Genomic DNA, 17,680 nt, shown 5'->3' with positions numbered 1-17,680 from the left:
GCAGCAATGAAGGAATGAAAACCCAAAATCCCTGTAAATGTTCATTAAAACTAATAAAATTTAATAACAATAAAAAAAGGAGTTACATCTAGAATTTATAGAATAATCGAGCACCTCAACAAGATGAACAACCCAATCGCAAAATGGGCACAGGATATGAACAGAAATTTCACCAAAGAACATGGAAAACGAACACATGAATAAATGTTCAAAATCTCGAGCTCTAAGAGAGATGCAAATCAAAACAACTATGAGATGACATCAACCCCAGTAACAATGGCAAAGTTCAATAGAGCAGCAAACAACAAATGCTGGCGAGGTTGTGGAGAAACTGGAACCCTTATTTACTCTTGGTGGGAGTGTAAAATAGTGCAACCACTGTGGAAGGCAGTATGGTGCTTTATTGAAAAGTTAGAGATGGGGGGCTCTGGTGGCCTAGTGGCCAGAAGCTGCACTGCCATCCCAGCAGGGCACGGTTCGAATCCACCTCTGCCGGGGAAGGAGGGACAATCTCCTCCTGTACCAGTCAGATCTGATTTGACGGTACACCCATACACAAATAATAATTTAAAAAAAGCAACACAACCCACCTTAAAAAAAGAAAGTTGGAGATAGAAATACCATTTGACCCAGCAATTTCACTACTGGGAATATACTCTAAAGAAACCACCCAAGCAGATCTATGCACACCTATGTTTATTGCTTTGTTCACAATAGGAAAGAAATTGAAACAACACAAGTGCCCATAAACAAATGAATAGAGAAGCTGTGGTATATTCACACAATGGAATTCTATGGAGAACTGAAAAACAAAAATTCATGAAATATTACACAAAATGAGTGATCCTGGAGGACATTAAGTTGAGTGAAATGTCTCAATCACAAAAGAACAAATACTGCATAGTACCACTGTTATAGAACAGGACTGACATCGGAGTTGGGGGAAAACTAAGGAAAAAAGGAATAAATAATGTATGCTGCATTGAAACAGATGAGGGAAAAGAACTGCTTAGAAGGAGTATATTAATAAGTATTTGCATGACAACAGTCCAGAATAAGAGCTATATAATAAAATGGGCTGGGGATTGTACAACGATGAAAGAATTTTTTTTTTCCCCCAGGAGAAAAGCGAACTGGGGGAGGTGGGCCTGGAGGAAAATGTACAACAGTGAATGAATGGAAATCCAAGTTCTCTACAAACTTTGATTAAAATCTCAATTAAAAAAAAAGAAAAAAATCGATATAATTTGGCAGTTATGTAAAGATCTAAGCTTAAAAAAAAATTCTGATTTCACTGCTGCTGCGGCTGCAGCCGAAATGAGAAAGGTCAGCCACTGTTTAAGAATGGGCTGGTCATTGTGCAGAGAACTACAAGAATGAAAACGCAGCGGGCCGAGACTGTCGCCCAAGTGCACACTGGGAATTGTAGTCCGAAGACGGGAACTCGAGCCAACAGCCCGGTGCACGTCGGGAGCTGTAGTCTGAGAGAGGCGCAAGGCCCGGGATCTCGCCGCCCGATGCACACTGGGAGCGGTAGTCTGTGGGAGGGCCCGGAGGCCAAGTGCACGCCGGGAGATGTAGTCCACGGGCCCGGGCCCGCCCCTCACCTGGCCGGCGCCCGGCGCCCGAGGCGCCCAATGGGAGCGGCGACCGGCTGCCCCTCCCCGCGCCTGCCAGACGTCTGGATCGGGTCATGGCTGCCTCCGGTGCCGGGTCCTTGAATCAAGTGTCGGCCGCTGGGAGCTAACCGCCACCGCCTACGTCCACGTGGGCCCAGGCCCGCCCGCCCGCCGGCACAACAAGGAGCTGCGCCTGCACCGAGGAGGCCGCAGGCCGGCAGCGTCCACCGCGCCCGGGCACATGGCGTCCATCTTACTGAGGAGCTGCCGCGGCCGGGCCCCCGCCCGCCTCCCGCCGGCCTGCGCCGCCGCGCCCAGGGGTAAGCGGCTCGGCGACCGAGGGTCTGGGCGGGTGGGCCTCGGCCGCTCCGGCCGGGAACGGCCCCCGGGGCGGGGCTGGCGCTCGGCCCGTGTCCGGGCTCGAAAAGAGGCCCCGCGGGCTCCCCTCCCTCGGAGTCACGGCGGGAAAGGGACCTCGGATGACCCTGTGGCGGCCGAACGGAGCAAGTGGCCCCCGACTCCGCAGCGCCCCGATGGGGCCGGCCTGATGCCGAGAGGCCGGGGCGATCCCGAGTGGCCTTGGTGATCGCGAGAGGCCGGGGCGATCCCGAATGGCCAGGGTGATCGCGAGCAGCCACGGTGACACCGAATGGCCGGGGTGATCGCGAGCGGCCGTGGGGATCGCAAGTGGCCGGGATGATCGCTGGTGGCCAGGGTGATCGCGGGTGGCCGGGGCGATCCCGAATGGCCGTAGGGATCGCAAGTGGCCGGGATGATCGCGAGTGTCCAGGGCGATCGCGCGTGGCCGGGGGCGATCGCGAGTGGCCACGGTGACACTGAGTGGCCGTGGTGATCGTGAGTGGCCGGGGTGACACTGAGTGACCACGGTGATCACGGGTGCCTGGGGTGACACAGAGTGGCCAGGGCAGTTTTGAGGGTCTCTGGCGATGCCGGGGGTGGGGTGGGGGTGGGGTGGGGGGTAGGGAGGTGCCAGGCCCCTGAGCTGGGGGCTGCAGCAGGGTTGATGCCGGGCATGGTGGCCCTGGGCAGCCTGGTTCAGGTAGTGCTGCTTGGCAGGAATGGCATAGCTGTCACTCTCCGCACTCTAAGGCTGTGACCTTAACAGCTCAGGTCACTGCCAGTTCGATGTAGGAGGACTTAGGAAAGTTTTGGAAACAGTGTGGTAACTACCATTGCTTGCCTGGCAGGCTGGCTCCCTTCTCAGGAACAAGTCCCCGCAGCCACCACTCATGTGCTTTGTTCACACAAGGGGATCCTGAGGTGAAGCTGAGCTGGTGACATGGCCACAAAAATCTGGGAGAATCACTGTTACAGATGAGGGAAAGAACAGTTTAAAAGTGATATGTGGTTGGGTATTACGGTTATGACAGGAGTCCAGAATGAAGGCTGCATAGTGGAGTGTACTGGGGGTGGGGGTGGGGTGGGTGTATTATATACCAATGAAGGAATTTTACTTTTCAAAGAGAAGACCGAACTGGGGGAGAGGGCTGGGCAGTGAGAAAAATGCAACAATGCATGAAAGAAAATCCAAAATCTCTGTAAATGTTCATTAAAATTAATAAAATAAATCTGGGGGATCAGATAAGATCGGTGGTGACCCCTGTGGGCATACTGGGCTCCCAGTTGCATGGAACCAGGAACTGCAGACCCTGCTCATTTAACTAGTTGGCATGTGGAAGGTGCTGGAATGCTGAGCATATGGAGATTTGTGTGACTGGAAGCTGCTAGAATGCTGAGCAGGTGCTCGGGAGCTAGTGTTAACTGCTGAAGCTTTGGGCATGCTGCTGCCTTCCACAGCAGACCATGTAGTAGGAGCTGGGAATATCAGAAGTGATGCTGCTTCAGGGGCAGTAGGATGATGGGAGCCGGACCTGCTGGGCGCAGGTGTGTTTGGCAGCAAAGTGTGCAGGGGGTCCCCAGCAGAGGGAGCTCAGGTCCCTCATGGTGAGACCTCCGGCAGGTCCTGGACCGTTCTGTGCTTTTGAGGGTAACCATTCCAGGCTCCTGGTAAATGCTTGAGTTTTTTACTGCTTTTTTTTTCCCCCCTAAGAATCAGCACAAAGTTTATCCCCAAGTCGCGGTGTATTGTCAAGCAGGAACTGACTCGTAGCTGACTCTCCAGCAGGTTTCCAGAAGCCCGGGAAGAGGGTGCCCATTTCCCCCCGCACAGCAGCTAGTGGATTTGAACCACTTACCTTTGCATTGGTATACAGTTCCTTAGCACTAAGACACCAGAACCCCTTAGTCCAATGAGATGGAAGTTAAAGATGTCCCTCCTTTTCAAACTGCTAAGCTTCTCTGTCATCTCCAGCATCAACCCCTGCCCGCCCTCACACTCCTGTCCCTGGGTTCTGTGCCTTGATGCTTCATCTCACAGAACAGAGAGTCCATAGTCCTGATCCACTGTCAGCTTGGTGGCCTTTTCTGCTCTTGATCTTAGCCAAAAGGCCGAGAAGTGATAGGAAGCCTTTCCCTGAGTCAGGTGGTTGCAGGATGGACGAACACAGGTTATGCTGCAGGCTCATTGGCTACAGAAGTTGGTGCATCTGGCTGGGGACAGGCTGCTGGCCTGAGAACCACAGGTCAGAGTGTGGCAAGCCAGATGCAGGATCCACAACAAGAGAGGGCACGTTGCCAGTGTGATCAGGTATGTTGGAGGCAGAGCGTGCCCTCAGGGAGCGCCCCTTCCAAGAGCACAGTGGTGTGTGGAGGGTGGGGACTTAGTCATACTCGCTAATAAAGCAGTGAGTCAGGATACAGCCACCCAAACCCTGCCTCGTTAACGTAACGGACAACTATCAAATCGGAGGGTAACCACAGGCACAGAGGCACGTCAGGAAATGAGGTATAATTACAGCATTGTACAACCACCAAACAGAGATACTGACCAGCCAGTGCAGATCACGGGGCCCGCATGTTGGCACATCTGAGCCTGTCGCAGGTTCCACACATTTTATTTGCAATAACTGTGAGCTTCCAGTCTCCCTGGCAGACCTGCTGTTGTTGGTCCGGGCCATGGAGTTGGGTATGACTCATAGTGACTCTGTGAATGACGGATCTGCACCCTGTCCTGTCTTGTCCCATTGTCATCGTCTCCAGCACATCTGAGCCCGTTCGTCTCGTTGAGGATCCCCTCTCCTTCACTGACCCTCCACCTTTCCCAGCAGATGTCAGTTTCCAAGGAGTAGCCTCTCCTAACAACGTGTCTAAAGTATGAGAGACAGAGCTTCACCAGTCTTGCGCCAAGGAGCTCTCTGGTTGAACTTTCTCCAGAAGACACCTGTTTGTTCTCTCGGCAGTTCGTGGGACGTTCAGTAATCTTCTGCAACACCAAAACTCAAATGCATCATTCTTCTCCTGTCACCCTTATTTATAGCTCTCAGATGCATAGCAGATGGTTGGAAGGGCTGTGGCTTGAATCAGGTGCATCTTCTTGTTGTTTTAGTGTACTGTGGAGTCGGAACTGACCCGTAGCTGGTTTTCAGAGGCAGTTAATTGCACAGGAGAAGATTTGCCCATCCTTCTCCCACAGAGCGGCTGATGGCCTCGAACTGCGTGCCTTCGGGATTGCAATGCAGCCACCAGAGTTCCCTAAGCACCAAGGTGCCTCCTAGTCCCCCCCCCCCCGCCCCATCTTGTTTGTTTGTGTTTTTTTAAAAATTTATTTTATTTCATTATTTTTTGTGTGTACCATCAAATCAGATCTGACTGGTACAGGAGGAGATTGTTCCTCCTTCTCCAGCAGAGCGTCTGGTGGATTTGAACCGTGCACCTCTGAGACTGTAGTTGCAGCTTCTTGCCACTAGGCCGCCAGAGCTTGCCCTCATCTTGGTTTTTAAATTGACCCTTTGCTCTTTAGGACTTTGGAAAGATCCCTGGTAGCAGACTTTCCCAATGCTGTAAGTCTCTTGGTCTCCAAATATTGGTACCAAGGATGTTAATTGTGGATCCAAGCAAAATGAAATCATTGACAACTTCCATCTTTTCTCCATCTATCCTGATTTCGTGATGCTGCCTGTTGGCCCAGTTGTGAAGATTTTTGTTTTCTGGGTGTTGAGCTATAGTGCATATTGAGGGCTGCAGTCTGTGATCTTCTACAGTTCCGTCTATTGCACGTCCTCCTCCATGTCAGCAAGCAGGGTTGTGTCATCTGCATAACACAGGCTGCTGCTGAGCCTTCCTCTGACCCTGATGTCACCTCCTTCCTAAAGTCCAGACTCAGATGATGTACTCAGTGTAGTGATTGAATAGGTATGGAGAGAGGTGGACCTCACACACCTTGTTTGCATGTGCCACCCACTTATTATGTGGGTGTTCGACTGAGGCTAGGAAAGTCAGGTAATTCACAGGCGCTTTAATCACCTAACCTTCTGGATTTGTTTTCTGGGAAGACTGGGGTAAGGAGAATACTTGTCCAATAAATTGAGAGACAAATAACATAATGTTCAATGGGGGCTTTATGGTTTTCAGAAGCCCCACAAGAAACTCGATTCTGTCTTTAACAGGAGTGGCAGGTGGGGCCTCGGGAGCTGTGGGCAGGGACAGGCTAGGTGGATAGTCTGGCTTTATGTCTAGGTCTGCTTTTTATCTTTGTTCTTGAAGAGTTTCCTTTTGTCCGCACGTTACAGGTTAAGAATAATCCAAGTTGTATGAGCATGAGTGCGGTTTTACCGTTTGTTTGGCTTTTTTACCTTTTTCTTGTGGTTTGGGTGAAAGTTTACAGAGGAGATTTTTTCCCGTTGAACTATTCATACTCATACTCATTTTCTTCTGGGACACTGGTTGAAGTTCCCACAGTGTCACAGCGCTCTTTTCTCCTCGTCCTTGTTTTTCTCACTCCTGTCCTTCCGTCTTTCCTGCCCCTTCTTGCCTTCTGAGCTTTGACCCTGGGCAAGTGCTGCCCGTGTGCCCATGTGTGGTTGATAACACAGAGGAGTGTGCCACGTGTTAATGATCTCCTTAGATGCCAGGGCAACCGGCTGCAGGTTGACTTACGGGAGGGAGCCCACTTCCAGGCGCGTAAGGTGCCTGTGAGACCAGTGTTACTGTTCTTTCTTACAGAGACGCTGAGTGACTGACTTTGGACTATACAGTGGTTTGCTGAAACATCCAATGGAATTCAGCACTTTGACCAAGTTCCTAGGACCTTTGGGTTGAGAAGATCCCTGAGGCCTTAGAAATGGACACTCTAAGAATTGAGAGTAAGGGCAGCATGAGTCTGACATCTCCTAACTTCACAAAGGAGAATTATCCCCAGTAACAGCATCTGCAACACAAACCAATTCCCCTGAGGTCAGATATGCCACCAGCTCCTGCACCCCACTGAGACTACTGCACTGCTGGGTGCAAAATTGATTGCAATAGCTGCATAGACCTCTAGACTTTACAGAAATATTTGCAAGATTATGGAGTTAGTTGGGGAAGTTAGAATGTTGCAACTCTGGGGGAAGGATTGTATAACAATGAAAGAATTTTACTTTTCAAAGAGAAGAGTGAACTGAGGGGAGGGGTGGACAGAGAGAAAAAGGAAACAATGAATGAATGGAAATCCAAAGTCTCTGTAAACAGTTCATTAAAATTAATAAAAAGAAAGAAGAAGCATGTTGCTACTCAGGTTGGCAACAGGATCCAACCCTCAGTTGGGACAGCTTCTAAAGCATGCCTGCAGGCCATTCAGCAGTCAGTCTTGTGACTTTAGGCCAGTGTTACAAAGCTCTCCTTGTCCTGCCAATTCTAGTGTCTTCCCTAGTTCTCCAGCAAGCTTGGATGAGGGGTCCCAGCCCTGGGGCTTCATGGGGCAGCATTCCTGGGTCACCTCTGTCTTAAGTCAGGCCTCTAGTTCCCTGCTGTGGCCACTGTTGCTCCCCAGTCAGGCCCGGTCTGGCTGGCACAAGAATCTCTGGTCTTGAAGGAAGCACACCGTGTTCTCAGCTGCTGCTTTGTTGATAGTGGGTTCCCCAAAGTTCTGCCGCTGAACCTGCTCAATTTAAACCTGGTGTGGTGGTGAAAGTAGTCAATCCTGCCCCGCCATGTGGCAAGGTCAAGGACAATGGCCTCGGAAAGCTATTCTGAACATTAGACTCACAACACCACAGACACCCACCCTTGTCAAGGTCAGCGCTCCCAGGTCCTTCTCTGGAACAAGGGGCCAGAGTGGTCATCAGAGTCCCAAAGGCTCAAAGACTTCCTTGGCCATGCTTGGTCCTTAATTCAGTCATCACAGACCGAGCCAACACTTGCCCTTCCTGTGGGTTGCCGTCCAGGCTTGTGCTGACCCTGAATGAGGGAGACCGTGGTCCATCTCACTAGTGGCTGGTGTTTGGAAGTAGATCAGCAGGCCTGCTTTCCTGCTTGCCAGAGCCCTGCTGAAACCCACGGGGGACCCTAGGGACACTCGAGCCTAGCACAGGAAGTTACTTCAGAGCCCTCGCCACCATGATGAGTGGTCCCAGAGACACATGCCACTTGGTAGGGCAGGGAGGCCCGTGCGCCCATGTGGCTGCCCACCTCCCTACTACATGGTTCAGGCTGGAAGCTGTCCCTTGCTGAATCATGTCCTTGTGAAGCAGGGACAGTGACTGGCAGTTGCTGGGTGAAGGGTGATGAATTGGCTCATGGAACGTGCTGAGGGTGGAGCCTGGATCATGTTTTCTTAGAAGAAACTTGAGGTTTACAGAGGAAACCAGGCTGGTAGGAGGAGAGTCAGTATATGCTCACGCCTACCCTGTTACGCTATAAATGCACGGAAACGATGTCAGTCATAGAATAGAGTTCAAGTCTCTTGTGCAAAGCTTACTCTCAGTCGTATTTGACTTGATGACACTTAACCACTGCTAAATGAAAATAGTGCTGTTATATCTGGAGGAACATTCTTTCACTTTCCACATCACTCTGTCAACGTGCTGTATGAAGTAACCTGGATTTGCTGTGATGCTGAACCTTGTGCCGTTGGGGTATCAAATACCATGATGGTTTCCCAGGGTGGACAGTGTTTGGTGGAGCTCCCAGTTGTAAAACAGGTTTGGAAGGAGGAGTGGCATCCACTTCCTAAAACACGTGCCTCTGGGAACTCTATGAACTTGGAGAAATGATAACAGGTATAGAAAGGCATTAGGTTTTTTGTTCATAGAGTTGCTGTGAGTAGTGCTCAACTCGATGGCAATCAACAACAACAACAACAACAGCTCTGTTACAACATCCTGGGTTAACGACGTGTCACGTTGGCAAGCAGCCATTGACACACTGAGGAGTGGACGTCCACGGTGCCTGTGGATTTCTTTCATGGCTCTCTTCTGTCCCTTTTCCATGCTAGGACCCCATGTATCCCTCAGTTGTCCAATCTCCCTTGATCCCCTGGGGCTGGGACAATTTCTCTGACTTTCCTTTTCTGGCCAGGGCCTCATGGCCTGACGGTCAGACCTGGGAGGGGTCATGCTGTCACCACAGCTCGTCACTGCGGAGGTGAACCTTGCTCACCTGCCGCTCTGTCCTGCACCTTTGGAGGGTCATCGCTGGTGTGGTCCACACTCAGGGGACCTGCTGGAGGGTGTTGAGAAGCTGAGGAGACTTGCCAAGTCGGGGGGAAGGGGGGTGACTCCAGGACGTCAGGCTGGAGTGTGGGGGTGGCGGTGCCCTCTGTCACCAGAGGAAGAGTCAGGAGGAGCAGGTGGGGCCTGGGAGCATTCCTAGCACCTGTAAGGCCTCCAAGTGGAGGTGTGGCTTCCGGAAGGGGTGTCCCTGTGGTTGGGGGAGGCCCAGGGCTGGCCAGCTCAGCCGAGGGCCTCCCGGGAAGTGGTTTTGTGGAGAGTGTGGTGACAGTGGGTGGTCGAGGGGCTTCAGCTCAGGGGACGGTCCACTTGGCGCAGGGATGGCGGTCATCTCTCCCGTTAGCAGGTGGGGACCTTTTTGCCTGTCTGCCCACTGGAGGAGCCACCTCCCGGGTGTCGTGGGAGGTTGGGGCATGTGGTCCCTTGGTGTCGCTGGGACCCCATCACACCACTTTTGTTTGAAGAGGGGAAGGTGTGAATGTCCACTCTGACTCCGCTGGCCATGTCTGTCTGGGCCTTCAGTCCTGATGCCCCAGTGCAGGCAGGCCTCGGACACCAGCTGTGCTGTGCGCAGGTCTCCTGCGCTATATGGAGGGCGTGGGGTCGGGAAGCCTCGGACGCGGCATGAAGCCCTGAAGCAGTGTGTCCTCGTTGCTGTCTCTTGTTTATCCAGAGACGGCGCTGTCCTTGTGTTTGCCTGCTCGTCCTCATGGACCCTGAGTCGCTTCACTGGGGGGGCGCAGTGGCCATCCCTGTCCACTGGAGCCAGCCCTCAGGAATGGTGTCCACCCGAGGTTTGCCCTCAAGGAACCTCTGTGTAGAGCCAGGGGCTGCCTCAGTGCTCCCTGCCCTGGGACCACCCCGAGACCGTTTACTTTCTGGTTAGGACAGATCTCTCACGTCGCTGCATTCTGGAGCCTTCTACGCTCCAGCCTCCGGAAACCTACATGGAGAGGGGTCTGGGAAGGTGGGTTGGTGGCCCCGTGAGGAGCTGTCACTGACCTTTTTTTCGTTTCTGCCGTAGGCCGTCAGGGGGACCGCGCCTGTCTCACTTGTACCGCCACCTCAGGACTGCTGAGCCGAGTGTAAGTAAACCATGGCTGCCTTCTGTGTGTCCGTCTGAACACGGGGCTTCCCTTTGATTTGGAGGGGGACGACGCCTCCCTACCCGTCCTCCCTTTCCTCTCAGTCTCTGGACGATGACTGTTGCTGGTCTGGTACACTGTACACCTCTGTCACACCGTGGTGCCTTGAATGCTGGTCTTGTTCTACGAGGGTGTTTGTGGTTAACACCCACCCTGTGGGCCGTGCCAGCAGACAGCCTTTGAGGGTCCTTGTGTCCACGTGTGGTTGTGGTCATCTCCTGTGGTGTTTCTGTACTTACACACAGCTGCCATTTTCAGTGGCCACAACACCTGGGCGTGTGGGGCAGTGTCCTCGGTGCGCAGGACAGGCCGGCCGCTCTGGGGCATCCTCCTTGATCCTCCCATGGTGTGTTCGTCACGTGGTGACCATATGATGCACGCCGCGTCTGGTTTGTAACAGTGAGCTCAGCAGACCACTGGCTTTTCTAGGCTACTCAGGGGACAGGTGAGGACGTTGGGGTGTAGGGAGTTGTGAGGGGCTCTCGGTGCTGCTGTAGGTCTTGAGGGCCTTTTGGGAGGCCGTCACGGTGGGCTCGTGATGGGGGGATGGTACGGGATAGGGGAAGGTTAGATCACAGGTTTGCTGTGAGTCGACTGGACGGCACCTAATGAGGGCCTGGAGCATGGACACCTGTGTGTCCCTTCCTCCACCCTCCACACTGGGCCCAAGTCCCTTCCCCTCTCCTCCGTGTCAGCCTGGGCACCAGGTCTGTGGCCAGCTCCCCAGACTTGGTTTCGAACACCGGGAGCCCACCTCTCTCCTCTGAGCTCCCCAGTGTCCTCAGGGTGGATGGGGAAAGCACCAGCCCCTGGTTTTTGCTTCATTGAGGCTGTTGATTTCCTGTCTAATTGGTCTCTCCAACTATCTGCAGGGTGCTTCCCAGGATAGATTCAAACCCCTAAGTTGTTGGGGTTTTTTTTTAATTCTTGCAGAAATACTGCAATCCCAGAGGTACACAGTTTGAATCCACCAGATACTTTGCTGGTGAAGGAGGGGCAGTCTCCTCCTGTACCAATCAGATCCGATTTGATGGTACGCACACAAAAAAATAATAAAAAAAAAATTCTTGTGCTCGCTTTGGCAGCACATATACTAAAATTGGAACGATTCAGAGAAGATTAGCATGGCCCCTGCGCAAGGATGACATGCCAAATTCGTGAAGCGTTCCATATTTTTGACCCTGAAATTAACCAGTCTGTAACGAAGGCTAACTCCTTTCACCTACAAATTTCGTCTTTGGATACAAAGCTAAGTGGATAGTCCTTACGGAGGGACTGTTTAAAAAGAGGCAGGGAAAAGAAAAGAAAAAAAAATTCTTAGCGAGCTTTGTTGGCCTAGTGGCAAGAAGCTGCACTGCAGTCTCAGAGGTGCACGGTTCAAATCCACCAGATGCTCTGCTGGAGAAGGAGGAAGAATCTCCTCCTGTATCAGTCAGTTCTGATTTGACAGTACACACAAAAAATAATGAAATTAAATAAAATTAAAAAAAATTTCTTGGAAAAGTAACATGACAGTATCGTAGCTCGCTAACCTCACAGAAGGGAGGAGGGAGTGTCCCCTGCATCAGTCTAGCGCTGATTGCTGCAGGCTGAGGGTGGACTTGTCCCCTCTGCTCCTCGAGCCAGTGCTCACACCACCATCCCCCTCCTGCTCTCTTTGACTCTGTGGCCTCAGGAATTCGTTTCAGTGGCCACACCACTCAAAATAGTCAAGGTTATGGGTCCGTTGGGGAAGGAACAGGTAACAGGTTATTGTTGTGTTGTTCCGTACCATCTAGTTGGTACGGACTCACAGCTGACACTCCAGAGGGTTTGTTGTTGTTGATTGCCTTTGAGTCGAGCACAACTCCTAGCAACCCTATAAACAAAAGACTGAAGCCTCTCTGTAAATACCATCATTTATCTAAGTTCATAGAGTATCCAGAGACATGTTGTTTAGGAAGTGGATGCCACTCCAGAGGCTATAAATCAAGGGGAGGAAATTACCCATCATTCTCCCTTGGAGGGGCTAGTAGATTCAAACTGCCTGCCTTTGGGTTGGCAGCACACTTCCTTTCCTCTAGGCCATCAGAGCTCCCTATCAGGTTACTAGACAGGGAACAGATTCAGGATACAGTTCTCTTATCTAATCAGTGTCCCCTTGGCTGTTGCCGCAGGGTCCAGTGCTCTGGCCTGGTCTCTGTACTGCCTGGACAGGTCTTACAAACACTTAGCTCAGCCGGCAGGCACCAGTGGCCCCCATGCTGTCAGCAGACGTCTGGCCTCAAGGCAGTCAGCGCTCTTGCTCCGCGGGCTGGAAGGCCACCACGCCACTGTAGGTCCCCTGTCTCGCAAGCCTTCATTATCTCTGGCGTCACAGCCCTCTCTGTCTTCTGGCTCTGCCTGGCTTAGTTATCTGTCTCCTGGGTCTCTGGGGTTACAGCCCACCCGCTATCTCCTGGGTCTAGGAGCTTCTCGGCACAGCTGCGCTCAGCCCCCAGTTCTTTTCCCTTTTTTTTTTCTCTTTTTTAAATTTTATTATTTTTTATTATATTTTAATGAAAGTTTACAGAAAACTTGGATTTCCATTCATTCATTTTTGCTCATTTTCCTTCCTCTCCTTGGCCCCCAGTCCACTTTTCTGTGCACCTCTTATTCTGAACTATTGTTATGCAAATATTACCTAATCATATATTTCTTTTAGATAGTTCTTTCCCTCATCTATTTCAATGAAATGTTCATTCATTATCCCCTCTTTTTTTAATTTCTCCTCAACTCCAATATCAGTACTATTTTATAATAGGGATACTATGCAGTATTTGCCCTTAAGTGACTGAGATATTTCACTCAGGCTCACCCATTTTGTATAATATTTCATGAGTTCCTTGTTTTTCAATGCAGCGTAGTATTCCATTATTTGAGTATACCACAGCTTCTCTATCCATTCATTTGTTGGTGGGCACTTGGGTTGTTTCCATCTCTTTGCTATTGTGAACAAAGCAGCAGTAAGCATGGATGTGCGTATATGTGGTTGGGTGGCAGTTCTGGTCTCTTCAGGGTATATTCCCAGTAGTGGAATTGCTGGGTCAAATGGTATTTCTATTTCCAACTTTTTGAGAAAGTGCCATACTGCCTTCCACAGTGGTTGCACCATTTTACACTCCCATCAACAGCGAATAAGGGTTCCAGTTTCTCCACAACCTTGCCAACATTTGTTGTTTGCTGCTCTGTTGAACTTTGCTGTTGTTACTGAGGTGAGATGATGTCTCATAGTTGTTTTGATTTACATCTCTCTAGAGCTAGGGATTTTGAACATTTCTTCATGTGTTTGTTCGTCATCTTCTTTGGTGAAGTGTCTGTTCATATCCTGTGCCCATTTTTCAGTTGGGTTTTTTATCTTGTTGTGGTGCTCGAGTAATTTATAAATTCTAGATATAAGTCCCTTATCAGACATGTCATTACCAAATATTTTTTACCAGTCTGTGGCTTCCCTATTTACCCTGCTCGAGAAGTTTTTGGATGTGCATTGGGACTTGATTCTTAGAAGGTCCCATTCATCTGTTTTATCCTCTTCTGGTTGTAGATTTTTCAGGATGCTTCAAAGACTGTTTATATTGTGGATTAGGACTTCTAGTGTTGTTCCTAGCTTTTCTGTAATGAATTTTATAGTCCTTGATTTTAGTCCTACGGCTTGATCCACTTTGAGTAGGTTTTTGTGTATGGTGTGAGATGTGAATCTTGCTTGAGTTTTCTAAAGATAGTTTTTCAATTTTGCCAGCACCATTTGTTAAAAAGGCTGTTGTTTCCCCACTTAATTGATTTCATCTCCTTGTCAAAAATCCATTGACCATAGGTAGATGGGCTGATTCCCCCCATTCTTCTTTTTTTTTTTTTTACATGCATGGTGAGCGTTTTATTTTTCAAAGAGGAGTTCTAAAACATCACACTAAATCAGGTCAAAAGGTAAAGTTTAAAATAGACTGTTTTATAAGGATAAATGATAATATATGTAATGACTGTTCACTCTGCAAAATCTTGATCTTAGGGTGTATGATACACCTAGTTGGCAGTAGCCCCAGGTTTTCCAAATTAGCTAGGCTTCATTTTTCTCTGGTCTGCAAAGACTTCTCACTAGCTGCCTTCTGCTTTTGTTGCATGATCTCGGAATCCCTCTGCTTTCTCTGAGAGGCAGTCAAACTGTCCTTTTTTGTTTTTCCCTTGATAATCTCCTGGGTTTTCTTCATGTTTTTCTGGCGGCCAAGTTCTCTCTGATTTCCACGGGCCATCCCGACCACCGAACCGAGGCTGGAAGAGAGGGACTGGGAAAATCAATGATTCCCTGGTGCCCCCCCCCCTTCTTCTTGATACTAGGGAAGTCCCTTCTCAGTTTCTGGATTGACTTCTTTTAACTCTGCGAGATGACAGAGCTACCCGTCCCATCCCTCATTGGGGTTCCATGCACCGGATTTTCATGGTTGCCTATGGTGGAGTGCCATGTGCTCTATTTGCCTTATTAGCAGGCTGTCCAGACACTGTTTGCATAGTCTCACCTGATTGTATGAGAGTCGCAAAGACCCGGGCTGGAAGGTCCAAGGGAAGGGACTCGCTTCCCCAGTGAGTTCATGTCATACAGGACTATAGCGCTGGCTGGGACTTCCTGGCTTTTGTGAGGTGCTGTGTCCCCCTCCCTGATTGGAGCCGTCCCCTGCTGGCCTAGCTGCTGGCTCTTTGACGCTGATGTCACTGGGTCCTTCAGCACGCACCTGTTCCCTGTTCCAGTGTAGGCATTCACGTGGAAATGTAGCCCACCTCATCGCATCCTAAGGACCCCCTTCATCTGGGTGGCCTTGTGGGGGCCCAGCCTGGTGAGCAGAGGGTGCTGGTCCATGCAAAGCTGCAGCCAGTGACTTCCATGATGACGGGGTGTCTTGGGAAACGAGAAGGCTGACTTCGTGCCCCTGCCGAGCCCTCCTGAACCCCAGGTGTGCTGTGAGGCATGGGTTGCGTGGACCCCCTTTCTCCAAGGTCCCCACTGAGTTCCTGCTTTTTCCTGATGAGTTCTCGGAAGTGCTAGAGTGTCTGGGACGCAGCTCTCACATGCTCTTGTTCAGATCTTTCTCTGATCTGTGGTCTGTTAGTTCTTGTTCGATGGTCTCTCTTCTGAAATAATCTTTGTGCGGTGTAACTGCTGTGTCCTTTAACCTGTAAAATGGTTTGAGACCTGCAGCTCATGGTGACCAGGTGTACCTGTGCTCTGCAGGGTCCAGGGCCAATTACCTGGAAATAGGTCACCAAGGCTTTCTTTTGAGTCACCTCTGGATGGACTTGAACTCCCCAGCTCTTGGTAGCAGTCAACATGTTCCATTTGCCCTCCAGTTGTTGTTGTTGTTATGTGCCGTGGAGTCGTTTGTGACTCATAGCGACCCTCTGCCCTCCAGGGCCTCCCATTATTGCTGGTGTGGAAGGTACTCATTTGCTGTGTCTGCACATGGTGCTTATTTATGTATTTTGTTGTTGTGTGCGTTGAGTCAGAACTGACTCATAGTGGACGCTCTAGCGGGTTTTTAGAAACAGTAGATTGCACGGGAGGAGATTGCCCATCCTCCCACAGAGCAGCTGGTGGATTAGAACCGCCTGCCTTTGGGTTGGCAGCACACCTCCTTACCACTAGGCCACAGTCTCTGACTATTGGCCATTGATTTTCTAGGGATGCAGAGGTAGCCATTGTCCCTCGCCTCCTGGTGCTTTTGACTCTCCTGCTGCCTCAGGTGTGGCCTCGGGTTTGTCATCACAGCAGCTGTGGTGGTCACTTCACCACGTCAGGACACTGGAAGACGTGGTGGACAGAGGAGCTAGTGTTGGAGGCTGTGTTACCGCGTGCCATCGAGTTGGAGCAGACCCATAGCTGACCCTCCGCAGGTTTTCCGAGGCAGTAAATGACACAGCGAGACGGCCCATCCCACCTTTCTCCCCTGGAGCAGCTGGTGAATTGGAGCCACGTGCCTTTGGGATTGCAGTGCACATTCTTACCACGAGGCCCCAGAGCAGAGCTCCACTCTTAATTTTAGTACAGCAAAATACGTGTTGCAGTGTGGACCCCCACATGTCCAGGCGGTGGCTGTAGTTACAGACGCCGTCACCAGACCCGGCACCACGGCCCTGCACACTGTAGCCACTCCCCCGCTCCCTCTCCTCGGCCCTGCGCCCACTCGTCAGCTTTGCTCTCCACGCTCTCCGTCCACAAGTCATGCAACTGAGAGAGCTCAGGTGGCCTCGTGGCAAGAAGCTGCACTGCAATCCCAGAGGCACGCGGTTCAAATCCACCAGATGCTCTGCTGGAGAAGGAGGGACAGTCTCCTCCTGTACCAGTCAGATCTGATTTGACGGTACACACACAAAATAATAAAAGAAATTAAACTAAATGAATGCATGAATGGGATCCTGGTGCTGGTCCTTTCGTGTCTGACCTGTCTGACTCAGTATCGTGATTTCAGAGTTTGTCCACCTAGTGGACGCAAGACCTCACTTGTCTTCATGGCTGCGTGCATTCCTGTGCCGCCTGTGTACCCTCATCCATCGGCGGACGCCGGCCTGGTTTCCACCTGTGGGTGCCATGAATGCTGCTGCGGGGAGCATTGGTGTGAAGTATTGTTAACGGTCTGGGGTCTGTACATGGGAGAAAGCTCTGGTGGCCTAGTGAGTAAAGAACTGACTTGCCTACCCAAAGGTATGTGGTTCGAATCCACCAGCTGCTGTGGGGGAGAAAGCCGAGAAGTCTCCTCCTGTGTGATTTACAGTCTCTGAAAACCTGCTAGAGGGTCAGCTATGAGTCGAGTCTAACTCGATGATACATAGAAATAACGACAGTAATTTCAGCCCTGGCAGTGTGATGTGTGATATGACAGGCTGCCAACCCCAGAAACACTGGCCCTTTGAGCTCACTCACTGGCTGCTCTTTGGGCAAAAGATGATTAATCTCCCCTGTCAAGACTGACAGCCTCCAAAACCCGAAGGGAATCCCACCGTGGGTCGGAACCAGCTCTGTGGCTGATGGTAACTGGCTGTGTAACTTTCTAAGGACCCACCTGTTCCCCACAGCAGCCTTGCCATTCACAAAGAACGCTAGCAAGGAATGAGCGTTCCAGAGGCCCTGCACCTGTTTGGTCTTGATGTTTTTGATAATTGCCAGGGATGTGTCCTACCTCCATACCTTGTCAATCTGTATGCAGAACAGATCATCCAGGAGGCTGGGCTCTAAGAGGAGAAGTGTGGCCTCAGGATTGGAGGAAGATTCATCAACAATCTGCGTTATGCAGATGACACAACCCTGCTTGCTGAAACTGAGGAGGACCTGAAGCGCTTGCTGCAG

The 17,680-nt window shown here is 50.9% G+C and overlaps 2 protein-coding genes across 2 annotated transcripts in view; one reads left to right on the top strand and one right to left on the bottom strand.

Moving 5' to 3' along the window:
* Nucleotides 1-1,860: 1,860 nt before the first annotated feature.
* Nucleotides 1,861-17,680, top strand: part of LETM1 (leucine zipper-EF-hand containing transmembrane protein 1) — a 62,514-nt gene continuing 46,694 nt past the window's right edge. Inside the window, exons 1-2 of the mRNA XM_006893601.1 lie at nucleotides 1,861-1,939; nucleotides 10,212-10,272. Of these exons, the coding sequence (XP_006893663.1) occupies nucleotides 1,861-1,939; nucleotides 10,212-10,272 (140 nt within the window). The remainder of the gene's footprint in view (nucleotides 1,940-10,211; nucleotides 10,273-17,680) is intronic.
* On the bottom strand, nucleotides 14,412-14,597 carry LOC102847898 (small EDRK-rich factor 1-like). Its single transcript, XM_006893600.1, has one exon. The coding sequence runs from the start codon at nucleotides 14,595-14,597 to the stop codon at nucleotides 14,412-14,414; it is 186 nt and encodes a 61-aa protein (XP_006893662.1).

The sequence above is a fragment of the Elephantulus edwardii genome, unplaced genomic scaffold (genome assembly GCF_000299155.1).
Source record: "Elephantulus edwardii isolate Elephantulus edwardi_28Jun2011 unplaced genomic scaffold, EleEdw1.0 scaffold00129, whole genome shotgun sequence".
NCBI classification, from domain to species: domain Eukaryota; kingdom Metazoa; phylum Chordata; class Mammalia; order Macroscelidea; family Macroscelididae; genus Elephantulus; species Elephantulus edwardii.
Note: the sequence above shows the minus strand (reverse complement) of the source record. Positions and strands in the feature narration are given on the sequence as shown.